Source organism: Gasterosteus aculeatus, chromosome 1, assembly GCF_964276395.1.
Source record: "Gasterosteus aculeatus chromosome 1, fGasAcu3.hap1.1, whole genome shotgun sequence".
NCBI classification, from domain to species: domain Eukaryota; kingdom Metazoa; phylum Chordata; class Actinopteri; order Perciformes; family Gasterosteidae; genus Gasterosteus; species Gasterosteus aculeatus.
In genome coordinates, this window is record NC_135688.1 from 8,556,734 (window position 1) to 8,581,429 (window position 24,696).

A 24,696-nucleotide genomic window follows, 5' to 3' on the forward strand; every position below is an offset into this window, starting at 1 on the left:
GGGTGTAGAGGGGGGCAGAAATAACATGTGGAAATGACATTTGTTTTCGATGAACTGGTAGTATCGTGCATAAAAGATGGACGTTCTTCACTGTGCATTTCAGCTTCCCAGAACCTGAAGTTGAAATCAAGTATTGTGTAGAGGTGTGGCTTTTAAAAGCAGCATTATGGGGAAACATCTGCATACATGTTGAGGGATTACAATGTCGTTATGCTCCCAAGTAACCACCGAGCAGACGCATGTGAAATGTAAGTTTACCCCCAACACCGCAAAATGCTCCAGCAAGGCTATAACTTTGTTTGACATGTCATTTACTTTTGATTTATTGGAAATGTATTGATGAAAACAGCAGCCTGCAGCTACTGGAAAACATGTCGACAAATGCGGTGAGACGGAACGTCAAACAGCAAAGTCGTACACCTTTTCGGGATGAGACACAAAGCCAAGTTAAGTATCTTTACATTGCACACATTCCTTTTATCAACTATTAACCAAAAATATTAATGAGTGATACTTTAAATAGCATCTGAGTATGAGACCAACCCTCAATGAAAATCAAATGCACAAAAGCAGTTTTATAATATTTTTATTTAATTTTTCTTCATTGGAAAGTTGCTTTCCAGATGCCGGCATCCCTGAGAAAGTGTAATATGCAAATCTTTCCGGACGGCCCCATCGATGAGATGAAGCCAAAAGATAATCACATCCGCAAACAACAACCCCGGCGCAGCCACTTTTCTTTTCTCTGGTTGTTCACAGGCTGTGAAGTGAGCCGGCTGCTTTGAGATGAGCACACACTGCCTCCCTCAGCCGGGCAGACTCACTGCGCGGCTGAGAGCTGTCCGTGGTGGTACTCTGTGAGGAATGATATGATCGTTCGTCCTTTTACTCTCTGAAATCTGTGGATCCCAGGAGTGCAGGAGTAGAACGCTTTGTTGAACCAGCTTATTGGCGTCATGTCGGCTAGAAACACGTAGGCAAGTAAATAAAAATAAAATAAAAGGTTGATTAATAGCATTGAAACAAACTAATAAACACAAACTATCCCCGATAATCCGCCTTCCATAATCTCTCCACGAGGTCTGTAGACAGAGAGTATTGTTTCAGTTTTTACCCGGTGTTACAGTTACTCTGGAAGTCCGTGACGATCGGAATCGTTCGTGATGCCACACACTCCCAAAACCAGCCGGTAAAAGCATCAACAATATTCAAAAGCCAGTGTGCTTGTGTGGCTGGGTGGCGGTTGGAGAATTCCCAAAGGGATGGTTAGCAGCATGGCGAGCCCTGACCCCTCCGCTACCCCCGTCCTGCTGGACTCTTTACGCGGCCATCTCGAAGCAGCCCCTGCGGTGCGTCTGCATGTCTCTCACCCTGCGGATGGACTGGATCTGGGGCTGGTTGGCTCCCCACTCGTTCCAGTGCTTGTAAGGGCCCATTTCAAACACATACTGGTAGCCGCGGTAGCCGGGGTACTGGTAGCCCACCCAGCTGCGAGGGGGAAGTAGGGAGAGATTCAAATAAGATATACGTTTTGTATATATATGCTTTTGTTAGCTGCCCCCCCCGAAATGGACAGAAGGGTCTTACGTTCCACCGGTGACCTGAATGCTGGCAACGCGATCCTGGAAGCCGTAAGACCACAGGCTGGGGATATCCTCATCGCACACCTCCATCTTACGCCCCTCGAAGCCGGGACATTCGAACAGGCAGATCTTGTGATCCTGGGGATCCTGCGATAGACACGAATCCCATTTAAGTTAGTGACTGTTGCTTTTCCCACAGGCGCTGTGCACGTGTGCCGTGCAACTGGATAGTGATTCTCTTTTAGAAGACAGTACCAAACCCCTGTCAGAATAAACATAGTGACAAAAGAAATGCCAGCTAATAAAAATGAAATCAGCCTTTGAATACACATTCAGTACGAGCGCATCCATAAAAAGCACTTTGACTTGTGACAACAATTAGATGGAGAAAATGGAGCTGGACAACTCACCATTCTGACGGGTCTGACCGACATGAAGCGGTCACACCTGTAGCTGTTGGACCAGGTGTCCCAGCGGGGATACTCTCCCTTCTCCAGCATGAACATCTCGCCGGTCATGTTCTGCTGCTCATAACCCACCCAGCTGGAGGGAAGGACAGAAATCCGTGATTCATTTAGAACATTCTTTCGCAGTGTTGTATCGCATGTTTCGACAGGCAGGCGCGTCGACTCACGGTCCACACTCTACTCTGATGGAGCCGATTCTATCGAAACCCTTCTCGCACAGGTTTTTGCACTCTCCGGACACGTCCATCCTACGGCCTTGGAAGTTCTCAAATTCATAGAGGTACATCTGAAAAGTAAAACGAGCCGTTTGCATTAATCCCTGAAATATTTTCAGTGCCTCATTTTGGATATAAATTTAAAGAAGTGATTAGTAGAAGCACCTTGTTATTGCGCAGGCCAATGGCAGAGTGGCTGCCAATACTGCCTTGAGCACCTGAGTGAGACATGATCTGATCTAGAGACAGAAGCACAAGGTCAGTCAGTCTGGTTCCCTCCAAGCCAACTTTCATTCATTCATTGCCTTTTGGCTAAAAAGGAAATATTGTCTTGTTCATAAAGTATTTCTTCTTTAAATGTATTTCTAGATGTACTGTACCTTTAGGCTATAAGTGTGATGTTTTTCTGTCAAATTAGGCTGAAATTACAAGGGCTCTAAACGGTTAACTAACACTCTCCCCGATGAGTGTGGTTGAGTGAGGCTCTGTAACCGCACCCGACAATGATGTCACAATGTACTGACCGACCATGGAGGACACTATAGGAGAGAAAAATAGCAACTTAGCTGCTAGTTGAGCTTTTAAGAAGTTAAGATATTAACTAGCAACATAAAAAAGATCCGTCCAACCCTTCCATGATCCTTTTTTTAATGATAAAGGATTTAGCATAGCTTCTTTTACATCTCACCCCAGGAGAAGCAACTGATAACAGCAGCAATGAAATGTAAAATCACACCCGGCTGTGTTTTCTGCCCAGTTCAAAGTTAATGGTTAAAAAAGAAGCCGATATTTGCTTAGTTCTTTCAGTCCAAAGCATGAGCAGACAAGGGAAACCTCAGAAGCACCACAAATATCCAGCGATTTTAGCAGTTTTTGAAAAGTTATAAAACCTAAAGTGGAAACTTACAGTTACACTTGCAGGACCGACCTTGGGAGAAACTGATGGACGCAGGCGTTGCGACTGGGTATATATATATATACATTCACATCCATGCCATGTCTACAGAGGCAAAATTCTCACTTCTCATTGGCTGTGTGCTCTTTGGAGCATGATGCGGGGTCAAAGGTCACGCCCCTTATCTACAGGCAAGTCGTGCTGACGCGGCTTCCTGCTTTGTTGTCCAGCACCATTGTGGGGGACCATGGAACGGTCACTGCCATCAGCAGAAAGTTTGCTTTCCTACACACACACACACACACGCGCATTCATACAAACGCACACATACACACAAACCCACGCACACAGTCACTTACTTTTGCGCACAATACTCTCACTTTATATCTAAATTTTTTCTTTATTTTCTTTCTTTTTTCTTCCCCTCTTTTATTTCAGCGAGTTTCTCTGTGATCGGCTTTTTCTTTTTGTGTGTCTCTTTCTTTTGATCCTCGGTGCAGGCGGTCCAAGCCTTTGAGCCCTGCGTGTGTAATGTGCTGACTGCAGGAGCGGCGTCCATCGCTCTATTGTTCCCGAGGGGCCGGTGCTGGACACTCTTATGTGAATTATAGTGCTGTACAGACAGGCAGTTTACATACATATACACCTCACAACACGCCACTTACACACTCGTGTCATTTGTGTGCATATTTGAATAGAAATCGTCCACAGATGTTTGACTATGCAGCCATGAATCTCTCATGTGCACACATGAGAATGATCAGCTTACCCCGATGGGATATCAAACCAGTCAGACAAGGGTATTTAAACATAGATACTGAATGAGTATTAATGGTATACCGGATGTAGTTCTGTAATATGTTCATAACTATGATAGTCTCTACTGCACTTTAGAAGGTGAGGTGTTTGTACTGCTCAGAAAACACTGTCCTGTAGGTTAGTATTTGTGATGAATTAAATTGATGTATAAAATGCTATGAAAATGAGATTTTCTAGCCTATTTAGGCAACAGTGGGTGTTTTAGTTATTAGTTATTTTGTATTGATGAGGAGTAAAAAAAAGGTTGAATATAATAAAGTTAAATTTAAAGTTGTAAACTGACTTCAAGGTCTTAATTCTTTGTATGCTCTGAATGTATATCTGACGGCGTGAACAGGCCTCTAAATTCCTCTTTCGCTCCATGACTGTGTGTGTGCATGACTGAGCATGTTTGTATATAGGCGTGAGTGAAAGGGTGAAAGGACCAGAGACATGGGGTCAGTTGACGCGGACATGGCGTGCAGGTCGGAGACAGATCACAGCTCGGTGTGGAAGAACACAGTAGGTCAGCTACTCAAATGCAAATCTAAATCATATTTTCAAACAATTTCGAGTCTTTTCAGGACACATATTCTAGTACCACCACCAAGTTAAGGCAATCTGTTAGTGGTCTGCCATATCCGTTTGCTTTACACGTTGTCAGTAAATGTGTTATTTCCCTTTGCAGCAGAGTCACTGGCGAGACATTCCCTTCTGGGATGATCTGTCCCCTGGACCAGGACTTTTGGGTTTGGCCCGCTGATTGTTGACCGTTTGGAACTTGTGCTTATATGCACTGGGCACGGTGCCCTCCATCCAGTCCGAATGTAGCGGACTAAAGCCCGGCAGCTCAGTGCTGAACAATGACCGGTACAGCAATGTGCTGACTCCCTGCCCCGACCTACGGGCCGAGCTGCTTTTCAGCACCAGCATGTATAAATAGGTCCGTTTAATGTGGGTTCGGGACATCGTGCTTGTGAAGCCCTCCCGGTGAGGACTGCGCTGCTATTCTTTGGGGCCGGTCAGGTAAGCCCCTCATCTCCATCTTTTCATCCAACAGACCTTTGTAGACCACGTAGGCCATATGTTCTTTCATAGAGGCCAGGATTCTTCCTGCTGAATGAGTTTAAGTTGACCATGTAATCCTCCCATCTCTCTACAATGAAGGCAAATCCGCATTGAGACACACAGTAACATGGCTCTGAATAATCCCAACCCAATGGGACCATGGAAGGTGAGTGTCATGTCTTGCCATTGATGCTTAACAAAAGCAGATTCTTTTTAAATTCACGCCCGGCCTGACCATGTCAATGATACGTGTGTGTCTGTGCACACATCAGTGTGTGTGTGTGGAATGTGCATACTACATGTATGCATTTGTGTCCTCTCCAGATCACAGTTTATGACCAGGAGAACTTCCAAGGGAAGCGTCTGGAGTTTACCTCAGCCTGCCAGAACATCATGGAGTGTGGCGTTGACAACATCCGCTCCCTGAAGTTGGAGTGTGGAGCGTGAGTCAAACCAAGAGCTCTGCAGAATATTACACACATGACCTACAGGGAAAACATGTACATTCTGAAACAATTGAAATGTTCAGCAGATCCAATATCGGATCATAGGTCTGTTCTCTGAAGTGTCCTAATGCACGTGTGTTTTGTGTGTACGTGACAGCTGGGCAGGATATGAGCACTCCAGCTTCTGTGGACAGCAGTTTGTGTTGGAGAGAGGAGAGTATCCTCACTGGGAGTCATGGAGCGGCAGCAACGCCTACCACATTGAGAGGATGATGTCCTTCCGCCCCATCTGCTCTGCTGTGAGTTTTCTGTCCCACTCCAAAGGCTCCTCTTTCCCCTGCGGTTGATGTCTCATGGACTAAGTTTAACTGATCAAATTAACCCACTTGGTGTCTGCGGTGAAAAGCCACAAATTAGATTGTGAACTTCCCACACAAATGAGATGGATAGGCCCATGTATTGATAACTTGTCTTTTCTCGCATCATGTGCACACAGAACCACAAGGAGTCCAAGATGGTGTTGTTTGAGAAGGAGAACTTCATGGGACGCCAGTGGGAGATAAACGATGACTACCCCTCTCTGCAGGCGATGGGCTGGGGCAACAACGAGATTGGATCTATGCAAGTTCAGAGTGGATCGTAAGTCTCGACCCCGATGGATTTCAACTTCAGGCTTTTCACTTTTCACAAATGTTGCCATTAACCAACATGTAGCCACATTTAATCTCTCATGGCACAGTATATCTTAAAATAACACACCTCAACAACAAAAAACGCCACCTGATCCCATCGCTCAGTAGAAAATGATGTATTTCATTATTAATTACGAATTCATATAGTCAGTCTATTTGTAATTATTAAGGTTAAACTTTCTGAGGTGTCTTTTTTGTTTTCAAAGGGATTCATCGTTCTGTATGGTTTATGTTGTATAACTCCAAACATTTCATTTGATCCTTTTTTCCAACGAAGCGGCCTACATTCTCTCCACGACAGGAAGAACACATGTTTTCTTCTCCCACAGTTCTGAAGTGTGGTTATTTTCATCATCACTAATCACCGGCTTAATTTCCTCCTTCAAACACCCCATCCTTCCCCGTCCTCCTCCTCCTCCTCCTCCAGCTGGGTGTGCTACCAGTTCCCAGGTTACCGGGGTTACCAGTACATCATGGAGTGTGATCGTCATGGCGGCGAGTACAAACATTACAGAGAGTGGGGCTCCCATGCTCAGTCCTTCCAGGTGCAGTCGCTGCGTCGAATCCAGCAATGAGAACCTGCAGCGTTCTCTTACTCTTTACCTCCTCCCCCCCCCCCCCCCCCCCCCCGCCCCCCCGTTAACCCAGTCATTCCAAGCTTTACCCAGCACTGTCAGACCTTACTGAACTGACACTTTCCTGGTGCTTCCCAATCAAGATGTGTATCGCACTTTTGTTTTGTTGCCATTGCCAAATAGAAATAAGCAGAAATAATGGAAACAATCATGGACAAAAAATAGTCACTGAAGAGAAGCTGCTGACCGACACACTGCTAAAGTGAGAAGAGGAGGAAGTTAAAGGTTGAATGGCGGCAGGGTAGAGATGTCACTCAGTCATTGCTCCTCATACTTGTGGGTAAAGACGGTTTTACCAGTGATAAAAAGGAATGGGCAACACAAAATAAACAGAAATACAAGAGTCTGCTGCTAACTATGATGCTCAAGTGTGATTTATTTTCATTCTCTGCTTTTGGAAAGTTGTATATTGAAGTTCATTTACACAAAAAGGTGCTCATAAATCAACACGAAGCTTGTGGAAAAGCTGAGCAGTGTAAATCAGAATAACCCTTGCCTTACTGACTGAAGAAAAATATTCAGTAGGAGATATGGAAATAATGCATGCATTAACATTAGCAACATTTTGTCAGTGCTACTGACAATCATGAGGAAGATTTTGTTGTATGTGAGAATATCATCCAACCGAGGATTAATACTGTCAAAGCTCATCAACAAGTCAAAGTAGCATTTTTAAATTTCTTGTGTTTGCTTTAAGCAAAGAGTGGTTTGAACACATTAAGTCAATAATGTTTTAAATGAGGCAAAGCACAGATCCCCTTAAGACAAAAGACCGGCCTTTCTGCTCCATATATCCTATAGTGAAATGAATAATTCAACAGAAAATGTGTTGCCTTTGACTGTTGGGGAAAAAAGCTAAAGCAAACATTAAACTTTATATAAACTGTAGAGACCCTTTCTTGCCTATCAAAGTTAGGTCCCCTTGGTTGGTGTTTTGAGTTTGTTTTGACGCATTTAACTACTCCTTGAGACATTTCCACTTCTTTCATTGTGCTTTATTTTGTTCTTTAATGACACCATGCAATTATCTTTGTACATGCCTCTTCCACCCTGTCACGTTCACTCTGTCACGCTCACGCTCCTCGCTCTCGTTCCACGCTTCACTTTCCACCTTCCACTTTCACGTCCACACTTCACGTTCACGCCCACACTTCACGTTCACGCTCAAAAAACTATTTCGCTTCTCACCAACACCAACCCCTGTGCCAGGTAATCCACCTGATTATTTTGACCTTGCAGCCTAATTGGAACAACCTCCCACCACCTAAGGGGGTGGAGCTAACAATCAAAACAAGAACAAAAATGGCTCTCACATAAACTTTTAATTAATTTGCCTATAAAGCTACATTAGTATACGTTCACATCAAATTTGCAGCACATTACCCAAAAATATACAGCCTCCGGCACGTTACTTTACACGTTAAATGTACGAAATTGGGACAAAATGGTAAAAACATTAGTCAAACTCCACCGGCCGACCTTAAAACGTGACGTCACCGCGACGCCCCGCCCCTCTGAGATGGGCGGAAGTAGATGGGAACAGGCCACACCGATCTGACAGCAAACATAAACCTGCCTCTGGGGCTCCAAACTCCGGACTTGTTTGTTCGTCTTTGATTCGAGAGTCCGAATGGTGTGAAAAGAGAAGACAGGTCAACATGGTGCACATTGCGGAGTCTCCGGCGTCACTTTTCGCCTTTCTTCTCCTCCTTGTTGTCTCCCTCGGGGACGCCAGGCACCCACGGACACCCAGCGTCCCCCCCTCGACGGAGGAAACGGTGGAAACCTACAACGCTTACTATAATTACGTAAACCTGACCGGGCGCTTGCGGTCCTTAGCTCAGAAATACCCCCGCATAGCTAACCTGTCGAGCGTGGGTCGCTCCGTGGAGGGCAGGGAGCTGTGGGTGATGCGGATCACCGAGGACCCCCGCGGAGACGCACCGGGGAAACCCAAATTCAAATACGTCGGCAACATGCACGGGGACGAGACCGTGTCCCGGCAGGTGTTGGTTTACCTCGTAGAGGACCTGCTGACGAAATACGGAGAGGAACCGCGCATCACCGCGCTGGTGGACACCACGGATATTTACATCATGCCCAGCATGAACCCGGACGGCTTCGAGCGGGCCGCGGAGGGGGACTGCGGGGGCAGCAGCCGGGCCCGAAACAACGCCCGAAATGCGGACCTCAACAGGAGCTTTCCGGACCAGTACGACGGGACAAGTGTCAACGCGGACACCGTCCCGGAGGTAACGGCTGTGATCAAGTGGATCCAGGAGATGAAGTGAGTCTGTCCTCTTCTGTGAAACACACACACACACACACACACACACACACACACACTGCGGTGCACGCATGTGACACCACGTTGCTTGTTCTGGGACAATGCGATCTCTCACGCTGGAGGAATTGGAGATCTGCAGTTAGAAGTATGTTTGTGTTGTGTTACTCAAGACAAAAACAGGGGAACGATAACCACATGGTGTGTGTGTGTGTGTGTGTGTGTGTGTGTGTGACTGAGGTGCATACAAAAGTGGTTTGTTTGATTAGTCAATCTGCAGAAAATCTTCATAACGCCTTTCCTACCTGTGTACTGGTTTGAGTCACGTTTCAAGAAAAAACTACAAGCAATTTCTAGTTCTCAGCAATCCCAATACAGCCATTATTGGTTCAAATGAACTCTTCTCACAGCAGAATTATTTCCATGTACCTTTTTACATGCGTGCATGGAAGTAAGACCTGCTTGAACCTATACTTCTTTTGTCTCTCAAGGTTCGTACTGTCGGGGAACCTGCACGGCGGCACTGTTGTCGCCAGTTACCCGTTTGATGACTCCGCCTTGCACCAGCAGCAGGGCCACTACAGCAAAGCGGAGGACGACAAACTGTTCCGGTACTTGGCCTCGGTGTATTCCCAGAACCACCCCGGGATGAAGACCGGCGTGCCCAACTGCGACGATTCCCCGGACGAAACTTTTGAAAACGGCATCATCAATGGGGCTCAGTGGTATGACGTTCCTGGTAAGTTGTTGTTGTTGTTTTTTCTGTGGTGATCAGAGAGCCAATAACTGTGGCCAGAAATTCTGTCTGTAAGGTGAGGATGTGGCCGCTGCCGGTCCGGCTTCTGGGGGTCACATCCTGTACGTCTCCAATGGACTTCAATGCACATTCTCACCTTTTTGTTATAGAGCTTTAAGAGGTACAACAACCTGCATGTTATACAGTTACCATGGAGAGGGATAGATAGGATGGCCGTGTTCTTCCTTAGAAGAAAGAGCCTCTGTGCTAGAAGATGATGTGTTTTTTTCCTGTCATTGTTCTCCCGTCGGCTTCAAGGGTTTCATTTGTTTTTCACAGCAGGAAAGTAAAGCCCTTGAAGGAGTAAAATGTGGTTACGGCAGTCTAACCCTTTTGTTGCTGTCATCTACCCATTTGACAGTGAAGAATGTCCCTCAGCGTTTTGCAGTCGGTCGGTTTGCAGCATACAATGCTTCTCAGAGCTTTTTGGAGCCGGTGCCTGTACCTTTTTATTTCCTCATTTAATTAGCTCAAAAATCCCAGTCGTACTCCATTCCTTGTTGCACTGAGTAGTTTGGCCTAGTATTGGTGTTTACGGGTAATCTGTAAACTCAATGTTTTTCCAGACAGTAATTCCTTAACGTGTAACAGTAGTAATCAGGTTTGCCATGAGGGCTCAGTCGGGTGTATTAAAGTGTCTTCAAATAGCTTCGGTGAATGCGGGACGTGTTGAAAGGTTTTACTCTGCACCGACAGGGCAGAAACCTGATCAGCTTTCTCTCTACTTTTGTTCGGCTGATTTCTTTTCCGGGGGGGGGGGGGGGGGGGGGGGTTGGCAGGTGGTGACGTTTATGCAACTTCAGGTCCCCGCACGGCTTTTCCTGTTGAAATGTTATTTGTTGTAGATAAGGATAGCTTTTCTTGCCATTGGTGATTCCCCGATCAGCATGCGTTGTGTCCAAGTCGGCCTAATTCCATCAGGATAATATTTAAAGTAACCGTCAAACATGTAGTATGCGTGTACTTTTGTGACCGTTTAGAACAAATGTAGTAGCTGTTGCAATGAAGGTGTAGATAATCGCACGCACACTTTCAAGATCCCACAAAAAAAAATGGTATTTGTTCATTTGCAGATCACTTTAACCTGGAACAAATGTGATGGCGTGTCACACTATTCGTTTATCACGAGGAACTGGAGCTGTTAATCATTACCAAACTAAAGCCCACACTTTTATGCAATGGCAAAAGTTTGCTAATGCTTATCGCCCTAAATGGCCTATATTCAGAGCGGCTCAGGTAGCAACAGGAGTTCCTAAAGCTCCTAGCAGCAACAATACCGAGATGTAGGTAAACCGACTGTGCTCGTCTCTGTCACGTCTCTGACAATATAAATGTCCCTTTTTACAAACGTCCCTGCTAAAACTGGGCTAATGGCAGGTGAGGGGAAACGTCCGCAACATTGTGTGACATGAAGGCTCAGAATCCGAGAAAAGGCCGGGACAAGGAGTCGGGGACAGAAGCTTTTCTGTGTGCCAGTGCAGGCCTGGAATAATGATTCAGCATAACGCGTTATCTTGACTCATAATCTCTCAACGCAGCGTGGCCTCGGAGGACGTTCTTTCCTCGAGCTGTGTCGTGGTTCATTTAACCCTCAACACATGACTAGGACTCCGTGTTGCTGAAATAAATAAACATATATGTATGTGCTGGTTGTAAGCTTTTGCTTTGCTTTTTCCACTTGCGCATTGCCCGACTTGTGTAATTCACTGGCGAGTCTTGAAAGAGCGTAACTTGTTTTGGTGAATTTGTTCCAAACTGTTGGTTGTAATGTTTGTTTTGAGACACACGTCACTGTCTTTAGACACGAGGTCCAGAATATAATTTTACTGTGTGGAAACACAGTTGTATTGCTGAGATGGTCTGATGTTCGGACTTCTGATAGCTATAAATCACATGACAATGGTAGTGTTTTAAAGGGTTTTTCAGCCCCGCGGGATTCTAATTTTTTGTTTTTTTTGTTCATTGTATAAATGAACCCTTCTTTTTAAACATTCCTGTTTGTTAAACGGCAAGTTCAGCTCTGACTTTGGCTCCCACGCCCCGCCGGTGGTTTTCTTCCATTTCCCGGGTGTGTCACTGGACCCGGTACATATACAGGATATTTAAGGCAGAGTCTGCCATGGTCTGTCTTTGTGTTTGTCCTGCTATGTTGGCCTTCGGTGGGGGGTGGAGGGGGGTGGTGTTGTTTACTTGAAGTAAACGATACGCGATCCGTACCTAAAGTGTCTTAGCACAGGACAACGCCTAACGTCTTGTGACCGGACAAGAGGGTTTGAGTTGTTTGTCGTGAAGGTGCCGTCATGTATGAATTTCCTCCCATTGTCACAGCTGGATGTAGCTCTAGAGTTATTAGTGCTTCATTAACGGGTGAGATTTGTTTTCGTAGACAAGGCAAACGGTTGCCTGCCGCCCCCACAGGGGGGTAAAACCTCTATTGACTTATCCCAGCACACCTCCACACACCGCCACGTTCCAAATAAGCCCAGAGGGGCACGGCCAGTGCCGTCCTGGGTCCCTCTTCGTATCAACCAGCTCAGTGTGGAGGCTTACTCCGGTGCATACAGTGGGGAAGCCCCTGCTGTATCTATAATAAAATCTGCTCTGTCGGACCGATGCCAAGCGGACAGTTTATAAACGCGTCTCAGATGACCTTTTTAAGAGTTCTTGATTGCTACTTCACTGTTTTTGTTTTTGCAGTTTCCGGCGAATGAGCCGGCATAGTTTCAGAGTGCTGAACTGCTGCGTTTGACTCGGAGATGACTTTGAGGAACTCGTGTTTGTGGTGTATATTTTGTACTCCAAGCCAAGCCGTCTACCACATTACAGCCTGCAGCTGTTCTCCCGGGATGCATTTTTTTTTTTTCTACTGCAAGAACTCCATGTCCATATTGTATTAAAATGTGCTGAAGCCTGAATTCCTGGCAATGATTGAAATAGAGATTTAACTAAATAATGTTTCACTGTGCACCACAGCGTTGTGAAATCTTGTGGATTTAAGGTCTTAAAGGTGGATTTGATCTTGTTGGTCATCACAGATCGGTTAAGGCCGTTCTCCTCCGCTGTGGCATGGTTGATGTCTTCCTTCCGGAGACGGGTGGCAGGCTGGTTGCTTTGCTGAAGTTATTTGCTAGTGTTACAGCCCCGTTACAAAGTGGAATGAGGTCAGTGATTCACTGTGCTCCTGCAGGCAGTCATGGCAAACCTACAGCCGGGGAGTCTGTGGCTGCCTGCTGCCGCTCCAGTGGGATGGGCAGCGGAACAGCGGACCCCTCCTCCTCGTCTTTCTGTTTGCCTAACGGCAGATGTCATGGCTTGTTGCCACGTGCAACACGATCTGTAAACTGTGACATTTAGGAGACAAATATGAGCTCCAGTGGGGGTGCAATGAAGCGAAGCAAGTCTTGATTTTACTTTACGTTTGCATGTTGTACGCCAACCCCTTCCTGGATTGACACACATTCTTCTCCATCACGTATATAATATTGAATTGACTGTTTTATTCCATTTCTAGCCTCATTTGATTACTCCGTTTCTGGCTCGTTACCTAGGTGGGATGCAGGACTACAACTACCTGCATGGTAACTGTCTGGAAATCACAATGGAGTTGAGCTGCTGCAAATATCCCCCTGCTTCCGAGCTCCGTAAGGAATGGAATCTGAACAGGGAATCCCTTCTAGCCTACATAGAAAAGGTAGCGCTTATAACTAAGAAAAGCACTGGTGATACACACATAATGTTATCTTAATTTTTCTGTTGTATTCAAACGATAATGCCACAATCCAGACCCTGCATGAAACTACCATTTTTCCATATTAGCCAGGTACTCTTGGTATTTACAAATTCCCTGTCCTCCAGGTGCATATAGGTGTCCGTGGTTACGTGAAAAACGCCGTCGATGGTGCCGCCCTCTTCAATGCCAGCATTGTGGTAACAAGCATTCACCACAACCTGACCACAGGAAAATACGGGGAGTACTACCGCCTTCTGCTCCCAGGAACATACAACATTACAGCTGCGGCCCCAGGGTCAGTAATACTATTGAACTTCCTTTGCACAGCAGGTTTCCAAAAATGGCGCTTAATGGAAAATGATATTCGGGCTTCAAATTTGCCTTCGCAAAGGCTGACAACACAGCGAGTGCTGCATTCATTGCTGCTTGTTGCCAAATCCCACAGCAAAATCTGTAATCTGGCTCCTCTGGTTTAAAAGTGTCCTGCAACTGCTGCATTCCTCTTTCTTAAGAATAATATACGTCATAAGTTCATCGGGGTACGACTTCCTGGTAAAGACTTGAGAAGGAAACTACAGTTACATGCTGTTTTTGATGTGTCATGTACTCTGGGTATTTACTCATTTACTTGTTTATTTAATTTTGTTTCTGTTCACAGGTACGCACCCATGACAGTCCTCGGTGTTGCGGTCGTGGAGGGCACATCCACAGAACTCAACTTTACCTTGGCACCCGTGGCCAATGAGGGTCCTCGTGGTGTCACTGCGACTACACACGCCATGCCGTCCACCGATGGTCGAAACCTCTCCACCACCACCAACTCTTCTGACTCCACCCGGACCCAGGTGGTTCCGGAGGCAACGAGCAACAGCAGCCCCCCCGTACTTCCGCCCGAACCTCAGCCCGTCCAGCCTCAGGAGTTCCGTCACCACGGCTACTCGGACATGCAGCTGTTCTTGCGCAAGTACAGCAGCGAGTTCCCCTCCATTGCCCATCTTTACAGCATCGGGCACTCCGTGGAGAACCGGGAGCTCTTTGTGATGGCGATCTCGGACAACCCCGCGGTCCACGAGCATGGTGTGTGTGGGTTGATTAACGGAGTGGGGCTACTTCTTTGTCATTTACATGTCGATCTATTAACAGAAATGTTCATTGCCACTTCTTCCTTTTTTTTGTTTTCATGGCAGGTGAGCCAGAGTTTAAGTATATTGCCAACATGCACGGTAATGAAGTGGTGGGCCGGGAGCTATTGCTCAACCTCATTGAGTACCTGTGCCGTAACTATGGTACTGACACGGAGGTCACTCAGTTGGTCAACAACACCCGCATCCACATCATGCCTTCTATGAACCCCGACGGATATGAGGTAGCCACTGAAGGTAAGGGATACACCAGGAAGGTATTTTACAGGCCACCGGATCGTCACACTATGTGCACAGTATGAATATAAGCCTTGTGACATTATCTTCCTATGCAGGTCACACAGCTGTCAAGTATGTTGCTTTGAATAATCAAGCAAGAATGTGAAATTACAGGTTTTGAACAGTAATTTGATCACTTGACTTATGTTCTTTGAGTGGCAAAGGAAATGGTGCTTGCAAAACCTCCCTTTATTCAATAAATGTTTATGGAATGTTCCTTTTAATGTATTTTCCAAGAAGGTATATCCTTACATATGATCTCTTTACATTCTAAAGTTTCTCCTAATTGCCCGGTTTAAATGGCTTTAGTTGTGTAAACATTTATGTTCAAACACCAATTATGTGAACTTTTTTTTTTTTTAAAGACTGGGGACGTTTTCCCAAAGCACCTCGTCCGTCTGCCAATGTCTTTTAGCTTGCGGCTGCTTCTGACATATGTCGGGAAGTAAAGGGCGGGTGGAGCTGAGGTTGTGTCTCATCAGCAGGAACATGCTGCGGTTACAGGTGGGGATCTTTGTACGTAACTCATCGCTAGTCATCTTTTCCTCACAGGTGACGTGAAGGGTTACAAAGGACGCAACAACAGCAACAAGTTGGACCTGAACCGCAACTTCCCTGATCAGTATTTTACCAGCAATGAGACTCGCCAGCCAGAAACTATAGCTGTGATGAACTGGGTGAAGAGCATCCCCTTCACCCTGTCAGCCAACCTTCATGGAGGTACGCTCTCATATCGATCTCTAGTGGCAAAGATTGAAGTCTCTCAGTGTCAGTTCTGCTATTTGACAGTGATGCCTCGGTTCTGCATTCATTCATAGATTTAGTTCATTTGAAATATTGTGTTTGTATTTGCATCTTTTGCTCATTTAGCTGTTTTTTTTCCTCTCACTTATTTGGACATTTCTACCCCAATAGACCTAGAAGAATGCTGTTGTGATTTTAAGTTTTGTCTTTGGATCCACACTTAAGTCTAAATATTAGGCTACGTTAGTTGAACAAGTTATGCCTAGCAAACATATGTTAATCATAATTCTGATGTACATATCTATTTTTAGCTGGTTTGGCTTATCTTTGATTTGTGGAATATTAGGCTCCTTGGTCGTCAACTACCCCTTCGATGACGACAAAGAGGGGCTATCGCAGTACAGCCGGTCACCTGATGATGAAGTCTTTCAGCAGGTGTCGAGGGCTTACTCACAGGTAACTGGGCAAGATAATGTGTGTTTCTTGTTATCATTGATAACAGAAAAGGTTGAACTACGGAGTTAAATATACAAAGTATTTTTTTGTGACGTCTGTGGCAGAATAAAAGGTTTGATAACTTGACCGCATCAGTGCTTATTGTTGTGTTTGCTCGTGTGTGTGTGTGTGTGTGTGTGTGTGTGTGTGTGTGTGTGTGTGATGCGCTTGCAGGAGAATCCTTTGATGCACAATGGACACCCTTGTGAGGACCTGTACCCAATGGAATATTTTGAGGACGGTATCACCAATGGGGCCAACTGGTACAATGTTCCAGGTAAGCCTAGATCTACGACCACATTTGTTGCTCACCACATTATTTATTTTTTATGTTTGAGATTTTTAGTAAAGTTTGATATTTAGAAAGTTATTTATATGTAGAATGATTTTTTTTCCCAAACTTCAATTCAGACATTTCTTTAATTCTGTTTTCCTTTGTAGTTGAGTCGGTGGGTTTATCTTTTAAAAGGTTATTTAGTAAAGAAAATCTATATTTGGCCGCTGTAGTTTTAGACTAGTGTTATCTACTCTTCATCAATGGACACTATGTTGCAGTTTCAGGATTGATTTCAAAAGTAAATCTGCCACATTTTGACTCTGCTTGTTGGCAGTTCACAATATTTTCTGAAGACCGTTGTGTGCTGAACTGGAATTTGTCATTCTGCTTTTAGGCGAAGCTTTTAAGTTTTAGTTTTAAGTTTAAGTTGGGCACATTTTCTCCAGGTGGCATGCAGGACTGGAACTACTTAAACACCAACTGCTTTGAGGTAACCATCGAGCTCGGCTGTGTGAAGTACCCTCCGAGCAAAGACTTACCAAAATACTGGGAACAAAACCGGCGGGCCTTGCTTCAGTTCATTCACCAGGTAATAAACTCTTAACATCTCCCTGTACACTCAATCTTGCATCATGTTAATACGGTACCGTGTCTCTGTAGGTACACAGCGGAATAAAAGGCACAGTCTCTGACATTGTGGATGGGACGGGAATTCCCAATGCCACCATTAGTGTGAAGGACATTCACCACAATATCACCACAGCTGGCACTGGAGACTACTGGAGGCTGCTGGTCCCTGGGACTTACTACATCACTGCCTCCGCCCATGGGTAAGATTCATCCTCAGGAGGGAGAACAAACAGAATTTACCATGACGTTTCTACATATCGCTGTGCCGTTATGCCCCCAAAACTCCACTGCTATGAACTGTTTCTGTTCCAGCTATTTTCCTTTGAGCACCCACGCCTCCGCCTCGAAGGACCACGTGGAGTTGGTGAATTTCAGACTGACACGTGATACTAATGGCCAGTCTCCCGAGGGACCCCAACCTACCCAGAACCCATCTGAGAAGGCATTCCAGAGCTTGATCAAGGACCTGTCTTTAGGCCAGGGTTTGGAGCAGTTGGTCAGCAGCACGGACACGGAGAACAGCTTCCGCTACAGACGCTACTCGGAGCTCTCTGGCTTCCTGCGAGCCCTCACACTTAACTTTCCTAAAATTACATCTTTGCGCAGGTATTTGAAAACAGCCAATGTAATTTCCACTAAAAGATACAAAACCTTTTGACATCATACTCTATAGCTCTCATCTGAGGAAGTCAATACTGTCCAGAACTGCTAGTTTTTTTTTATATCACTTTGTTTCTTTTGTTTTTGTATCCAGTTTAGGCCAAAGTGTAGAGTTTCGAACCATTTGGGGTTTGGAAATCTCCAACAAACCAGCGGAAGCTGAACCTTCTGAGCCCAAGATCCGCTTTGTAGCCGGGATCCATGGCAACGCCCCTGTGGGCACAGAGATGCTGCTGGAGTTTGCTGCCCTCTTGTGTATCAACTATGGCAAAAACCCAGCCATAACCAGGGTGAGCGTTGGCGGGTTCGGAAATATAGTGTGGTGATAGTCTGGAACTAACCTTATTTAAAAGTAGGACATTTCACTCATTGGAATACACAAGAGGCTTTGTACTATTTTCACATTGAGCATTGGTTTCAGTTTGTGCTGCAACTGGTCCCAGTAAAGCCTCGTCTGTATTCATTTTTCTCTGTTTTGTCGATAGCTGATCAATGAGACCCGGATTGTTATCGTGCCTTCCATCAACCCAGATGGGCGAGAACAGGCTGTTGAGAAGCAGTGCACCTCCCTCCAGGGCTCGACCAATATTCACGGCAAGGATCTAGACACGGATTTCTTCGGTAAGTCTTTATGGCTTTGTATGTGTGTGCGCAATCGCAATACAAAGATAAAATTTAAAAAAGGTTTTAGCAATTTAATCCGACTGCAATTGTTTTTGTGGTGAATGTCACAAATAAACTTCTCTATGGAACTTTGTACATAAACTTGCAATAAAAAGGCAAGTTTACTTTAACATTTCCTGTCTGTGTGTTTTCCTCCCTTTTCCAGGCAATGCGTCACAGCGCGTGGTGGATCCCCAGCCAGAGAGCAGAGCCATGATGGACCTGATTCTAGACCGGGGCTACACTCTGTCTGTTGCCCTCGATGGAGGCTCCCTTGTTGCTACCTACCCTTACGACAAGCCCGTCCAGTCTGGTAGTTTTCTTCACAGCTTACAGATTGATTTGACAGCCTCTTTATACGTGGCAGCAATTTGCTAAGAGTAGCACACGTGATGCACAATGTAAACACTGATTGCTGTTGATAAATGCCACTTAATGTCAGGCCTTTTCTCTTTTTTACAGTTGAAAATGAGGGCACGTTGAAGTACTTGGCAAGTGTTTATGCCGACAACCATCCTAAGATGCACCTCGGGGACACTGGATGTTCAAATAATGGGCAAAGTATGTCATTTAAGTACCAAGAATAAACTGTTGTTTTGGAGTTTTTATTCATAGCTAATGGAACTTCTCTGTGACTCAGTGGGCAACATCCCAGGTGGAGTTATGAGGGCAGCAGAGAGACAAAGTCACATGGGGAGCATGAAGGTAAGTCTCTCTGCTACAGTGTCCGTCATTCACAGCTTCTGCAGTTAGGTAGGCGTCCATGCTGCCTCTACGGTATATCATTAGGCATTTCTCTCCTAACAATGTCTTTGTTGTCATCTTGTCTCCTTCCAGGACTTCAGCATGGACTTTGGTCACTGTCCAGAGATCACCGTGTATAGTGGCTGCTGTTTGTTTCCTGCTGCCGAGCAGCTGCCCACACTCTGGGCGGAGAACAAGAAGGCTCTGCTTAGCATGTTGGTGGAGGTGAGACGCCGTATTTTATCTTCTGAAGGAGTTCTTTAATAGACTACTTTTTCATTTCCACGTAGCTATTTAACCAATGTATGACGAAACAGATTTTAAGGAAGATATTTTCTAAAATCAATACAGTAGTAACTGGAAATAGTGAACTCTCTTTAAAAAAGTGTTTAAGACATGATAAATATTGTTTGGAATATAAAGATTTTAGAATTGCAATTCGCCATCCCGCATGAATCTACCCTCCATTTGTTCCCCACCCAGGTCCATAAAGGAGTGCGTGGCGTGGTGCGGGACAAGAGTGGGAAGCCGATTGTTGGGGCAATCATTGTCCTGAATGGGGGAGTGAGAGTTTTCACAGCAGAGGGGGGCTACTTCCATGCGCTGCTGGCTCCTGGCAACCACAACATTGAAGCCGTTGCTGATGGCTACCAGCAACAACATAAAGAGGTACACCCAGTTCCATGGGTACCACATATGATGCGTTCAAAAGGATGCATTCGCCTTTAGGAAGATGATCACGATGGTGCAAAACGTGACGACAAGTCAAAGATTTAGAGTCAAATTATTTTCTACTGTGAATCACTTGAAATGCACACAAACAAGAAAAAAAGCTGTTGAAAACCTTTACATTATTATACATGACAATTCTGAAGATGGTGATAATGTAGATAATAATGCTAGTTTAAGAAGAGACTTACAAGTCTAGTTTTCAGCATGAATTTTATGCACGAGCCTTAGAAAGCGGTTGTGCGTTGGTGGCGTCCACATGTGCCCTGTTGAACATGCGGTGATTATACAATACAAAAGAAATGGACATACTGAGCACTCGGTCACTTTGGGAGATACAAACCCCAATTAAAAAGACAGAATTCATTTGGGCTTTGTAGGTCTCGCATAATTCTGTTTTCATTTTAATTGTTCATAAAGGAGCTTTTTCCACCAATGTGAAATATTTTCCATTTCACTTTTTTTAACAAACATTTGAAATATAAATCCAGCTGCTACATTACATTAAGTAAAAAGCAAACCGTCGAGAGACATAAATAATAAATAGTGCCAGGTTATAGAAAGCTGGCGGGAGAAAATGATTGTGGTTTCCCATTACATTCTATGGCTATGAAAGGTGTCGGGCGGAGCACACAAAACCTCTCCATCAGCTCCACCTTTCCATTTGGCTGCTCCGAGATCTGCAGCGTAGGGTAGGCCAGCTCTTCAAACAGATGCTCCTTAATGTTTCTGCCCAGCTCCAGGCTGTAGGCTGCCAGCTTCCCGCAAGGCGTCAGGAGCAGGGGGTCCACCACCGTGTGGTACGTCTGCTGGTACTCCGGCACCGTGAAGCCGTGAATCAGCAGAGGTTCCGGCTGGCTAATTGACGAGCTGCTCGCCGCCTTTTCTTCAGCAGCGAGGCCCCCGTCGCTGTGGGGCTGTTTGAAATCCGGAAGAATGGCAGCATTCCTTTTGTACCGTTCATCCAGGGGTTTCTGGGGGTCCGCCTCACTCGGCTCGCACAAAAGGTCCAGATCGTAACTCGGGGCCAACGCGCATTTCCTCTCTTTAATAGTCTCCCCGTATTTCTTTGGACATCGAATACTCCGCCTTAGGCCATATGGACGCATTTCGTTCCTCTGCAAATGAAAGGGGTATTAGTTTTGGTGGAGTTAGTTTCTCTGTTGTTGGTGGTGTTGTGTCATACCCTCAAAAAAAATACCAGCAAATCATGATGGTTGATAAAACGGAAAGAAAGAGGTGCACTTACTCTTTGTCAACAAGGCTGCGTTCAGGCCACATTACTGAATCCGGTCACGAGCCAAACGGTTTGAAATCCTTGTTTCTTCAGCTTTGGTTTTAGTTTCCCACATTTTTTTTTAAACTGTACTTCAACAATGACACTGAATAAATGAGAGACACTTGCTATGGAGAAAAGTCAAGCATGTGAACTCTTAAGATTCCCGAAGTTTGATTCTCAGAATATAGCTGTGTAACTTAGGATTCATACGAGCCAGCGCTCAAATCTTATTTTAGACATTTAAGAGAACCTGCAGCAGATTCTACTAAGCAGTCACACCTGTAAGGGAGGCCGGCTAATTAGGTAATTGAGAACCACCCTTCAGTAGGAAGCTCTGCTGGACAGTTGGATAACTTTACCCCAATGTGGACAAACAAACAGAATAGACCTTATCCTGTTTATGATGTGGCAGAGCTGATTTTGAGTGGCGTGAAAAGCGAGCTCAGAAGATAAGTTAGCCAATCCGTTTATATTCAGAGGCTATCGGAATAAACAAAAATAATGTTTCACACAGATTTATCTTATGTTTTGCTGTGAATAATCCTCTCAGCCTTGCTGGAGTGGGACTTTTATTCCATGAAGGCCCACTGAACGCTTTGTGCCGTGTTGCAGGTGGTGGTTTATTCCCATGAAGCTGCTCGCTTCATCATCATTGAGTTCGACATGGACAACAGCATCCTCGGTCTGCCAAGAGAGTTTGTGGTGGCCGGTGCAGGTAAGCATATGAAAAGTGTTGACTAAAATGCATGATGTGATCTACCCCAAACTAAAAATCATATTCCTCAAACGTTTGTGTGACTAACTGTGTGCATGCATGGAAGCAGAAATGCTGAGTTGTGTTTTCTTTTCGTCCTTGCAGCAGCCTCCATGACGGCGTTGGTGGTGACGGCGTGCATCATCTGGTGCGTGTGTGCAGCCAAGTCCAATCGTCAAAAAGACGGCTTCCACCGCCTGCGGCAACACCGAGAGGACTACGACGATGAGATCCGGCTCACCTCCATGGGTTCCAAGAAGTCGCTGCTGGCCCACGAGTTTCAGGACGAGAGCGAAAGCGACGAGGACACGCTGTATGCCAACAAAATCTGAGGGACACTGCACAAATTTTGCTGTTTGGCTCCGTGGTTTATTTTGCTCTCCCCCCCCCCCCCCCCTTAAATGTGTCCAACAAGGAGCAGTTTGAACACTAGACGGCATCTCTGTTTCTCTTTTATGCCGGAAAATACAAGAGCGATGAAGGCTATTTGTTCTGTTACAACGACGAGGACTCACTCTTAGTTGTTAGTGCTACTAAATTATTCCTTTAATAGCATTCTGCTGGTGTCTGGACTGAATGGGGCTTGCTCCATCTCTGCCTGACTGGATCAGGAGAAAAAGACAAAGAGAGGGTGATAAAAGAGGGAGAGAAATAAACTTTTTGTCCACTTTGGCCCTCATCCATCCTTTAAGCAAGTTCCACAGCTTTTTCACCTGTCCTGCCTGACTGACTGAGTTGCAGCTGATAAGTCCAAATCAACGTCTTTCTTTTTTTTAAGAGGCTATGTAATGAAGTCTGAATGGACGTGCTTAATGTCACACATTGTCCCGACTGATATCATGCATTAATTTCAATACAGCTTTCAGCTGAGAAATGATAAGTTTCCCTTTGTCAAGACAGCATTTTTATTTTCTACTAATCCAACTGAATCCAACACTGTGCCTTGGCTTCTATAAAGTTTACAGTGGGGTCCGGTTGAGGTATGTGACGCGAAGCAGCAACATAGTGAATACGTCACAATTGTTCCGTCCTGTACCCAGGTGGTATAAAAATAGATAAATTACAATTAAAGATGGCTGAATCCAGTTCCTGGTGATTCAGTAGTTTTGTATTTTCACTAAATGGAGAGAAAGGATTGTCCCATGTCATTGGCCATGAATAAATCAATGAGTTTCTGAATATGTAATCAGAAAAATGAATGTATTTGTTGCTTTCCCTTTTTTGTTATCTTACGTTTATTTCAAACTGTCTACATGGATAGTCGAGTGTGTGCCCTGTATTTTTATTTTTCTATTATTATTTAACACGGATGTGCATTCTAACCATTTCTCATTAAAAGGAATACCAATTCTTAGTTTTCTTTTTAAGGTGTTAATTTGACTTCTCCCGCTAAACAATACGTAAGAGTGCAGAAGGCTTCTAGGTTGCCAGTCCATTACTGATCCCTATCTACCGTCACATCAGAGCCTCAGCTACACAGTTTAAATGACCGGTCGAAGGACAGCAGTCGATCATAATTAATTTGACTCTGAGGTGTGGTGGAAAGCTGCAAAAACACCCAGAAAAATGTCTTTTAAAACTTCTCCTTTTGTAGTTGTAAATGTAACATCCAATGTTAAGTAAACGCCTTCATTTGTTGAGATTTGTTTGACTGAGCCTAAATAGTTTCATTATAATCTGGCGCAAAATAATGCAGTAATCTGTCCTTTTTTTTAAATAAATTAATTTGTTATTGGAATGCAACATTTGGGTGGGGCATACGGACAATCAGGGGAGCAGGTTTCTGTGACATTCAAGGGAGAGTTATTGGAGGGAGAGCCTTGTTTTCCAATTACTTTGAGAGGAGATTTATTTATCTTTTTATTAAATGCAGCCGTCCTCAGTAAAAAAAAAAACAATATCTGCATACAGTTTTGTACATTTTTCGTTCCTATACTTTGTGTGTCAGGGTCATCGTGTTGGTGTAAAGATTTTATATGAACTGGAACCAACTGTAAATAATGTTTGACAAATGAGAATGAAAAAAATAAATGCAATTCATCTTTACCATGAATTTACACCAAACATCCAATAAAAACCGTTGTCTGATAATGTCTTGCTTACAATGCACAAAAACTCTTAAAACAATTAAAGAAAACACCTAACAACCTATATCTCGCTTTTCGTTAACATTGTGCTATTGTTAATAATTGGGAATCTGGGAGAACATTGAGGTTCATCTGCTCAATCGGGTTGTCATTTAATTGCTGCTATAGTATTTTATTTCAGTTAGAAAAGAGCCCATACAGGGAATACACAAGCATAGAATCGAAATTGGACCCGTAAAGTCAAAGTGTATCAGCTGTTTAATTCAGCTGAAGCATTTTAACATCTTATTTGTCAAAATGTATCAATACAATATCGATGTTGTTCATTGTACCAATTCACCATTCAATACCACCTACTTAAACGTTGCTGGTGGTGGTTTGACAATATAAAAACACAGTGACATCAATCATCAAAATATATAACAGTACACTTATGATCTATAATACATTATGTACCTGCCTGGTACATCATATTTTTTGCTGGACTGACAGGAATATTCTTCTGAGTCAACACATGATGTAACCAACTGTTAAATCTCACGGTGGGAGTTTTCATCCCATTTGCTGGGCTCCCTGTGTGAAGCCTGGTGGATGCTGGGTAGTT

General features: G+C 44.6%; 3 protein-coding genes across 3 annotated transcripts; 2 read left to right on the top strand and 1 right to left on the bottom strand.

The window, feature by feature from the left end:
- Positions 1-570: 570 nt before the first annotated feature.
- On the bottom strand, positions 571-3,562 carry crybb1l3 (crystallin, beta B1, like 3). Its single transcript, XM_040184806.2, has 6 exons — positions 3,173-3,562; positions 2,431-2,504; positions 2,218-2,336; positions 1,994-2,126; positions 1,588-1,730; positions 571-1,488 (listed from the first exon to the last, which is right to left on the bottom strand). The coding sequence occupies exons 1-6, from the start codon at positions 3,246-3,248 to the stop codon at positions 1,320-1,322; spliced, it is 714 nt and encodes a 237-aa protein (XP_040040740.2). The 5' UTR covers positions 3,249-3,562; the 3' UTR covers positions 571-1,319.
- An 845-nt stretch (positions 3,563-4,407) lies between these two features.
- Positions 4,408-7,154, top strand: cryba1a (crystallin, beta A1a). The gene is made up of 7 exons (XM_040184925.2): positions 4,408-4,484; positions 4,647-4,984; positions 5,126-5,192; positions 5,351-5,469; positions 5,630-5,771; positions 5,969-6,111; positions 6,592-7,154. Exons 3-7 carry the CDS (start codon positions 5,154-5,156, stop codon positions 6,737-6,739), a joined length of 591 nt encoding a protein of 196 aa, XP_040040859.2. The 5' UTR covers positions 4,408-4,484; positions 4,647-4,984; positions 5,126-5,153; the 3' UTR covers positions 6,740-7,154.
- Positions 7,155-8,109: 955 nt separating this feature from the next.
- Positions 8,110-24,096, top strand: cpda (carboxypeptidase D, a). The gene is made up of 21 exons (XM_040185343.2): positions 8,110-9,086; positions 9,575-9,822; positions 13,428-13,570; positions 13,735-13,904; positions 14,268-14,686; positions 14,797-14,988; positions 15,583-15,750; positions 16,121-16,230; positions 16,444-16,546; positions 16,993-17,135; positions 17,207-17,376; positions 17,489-17,782; positions 17,931-18,126; positions 18,322-18,457; positions 18,666-18,812; positions 18,962-19,060; positions 19,140-19,204; positions 19,337-19,468; positions 19,727-19,912; positions 21,864-21,966; positions 22,111-24,096. Exons 1-21 carry the CDS (start codon positions 8,458-8,460, stop codon positions 22,335-22,337), a joined length of 4,080 nt encoding a protein of 1,359 aa, XP_040041277.2. The 5' UTR covers positions 8,110-8,457; the 3' UTR covers positions 22,338-24,096.
- Positions 24,097-24,696: the final 600 nt, after the last annotated feature.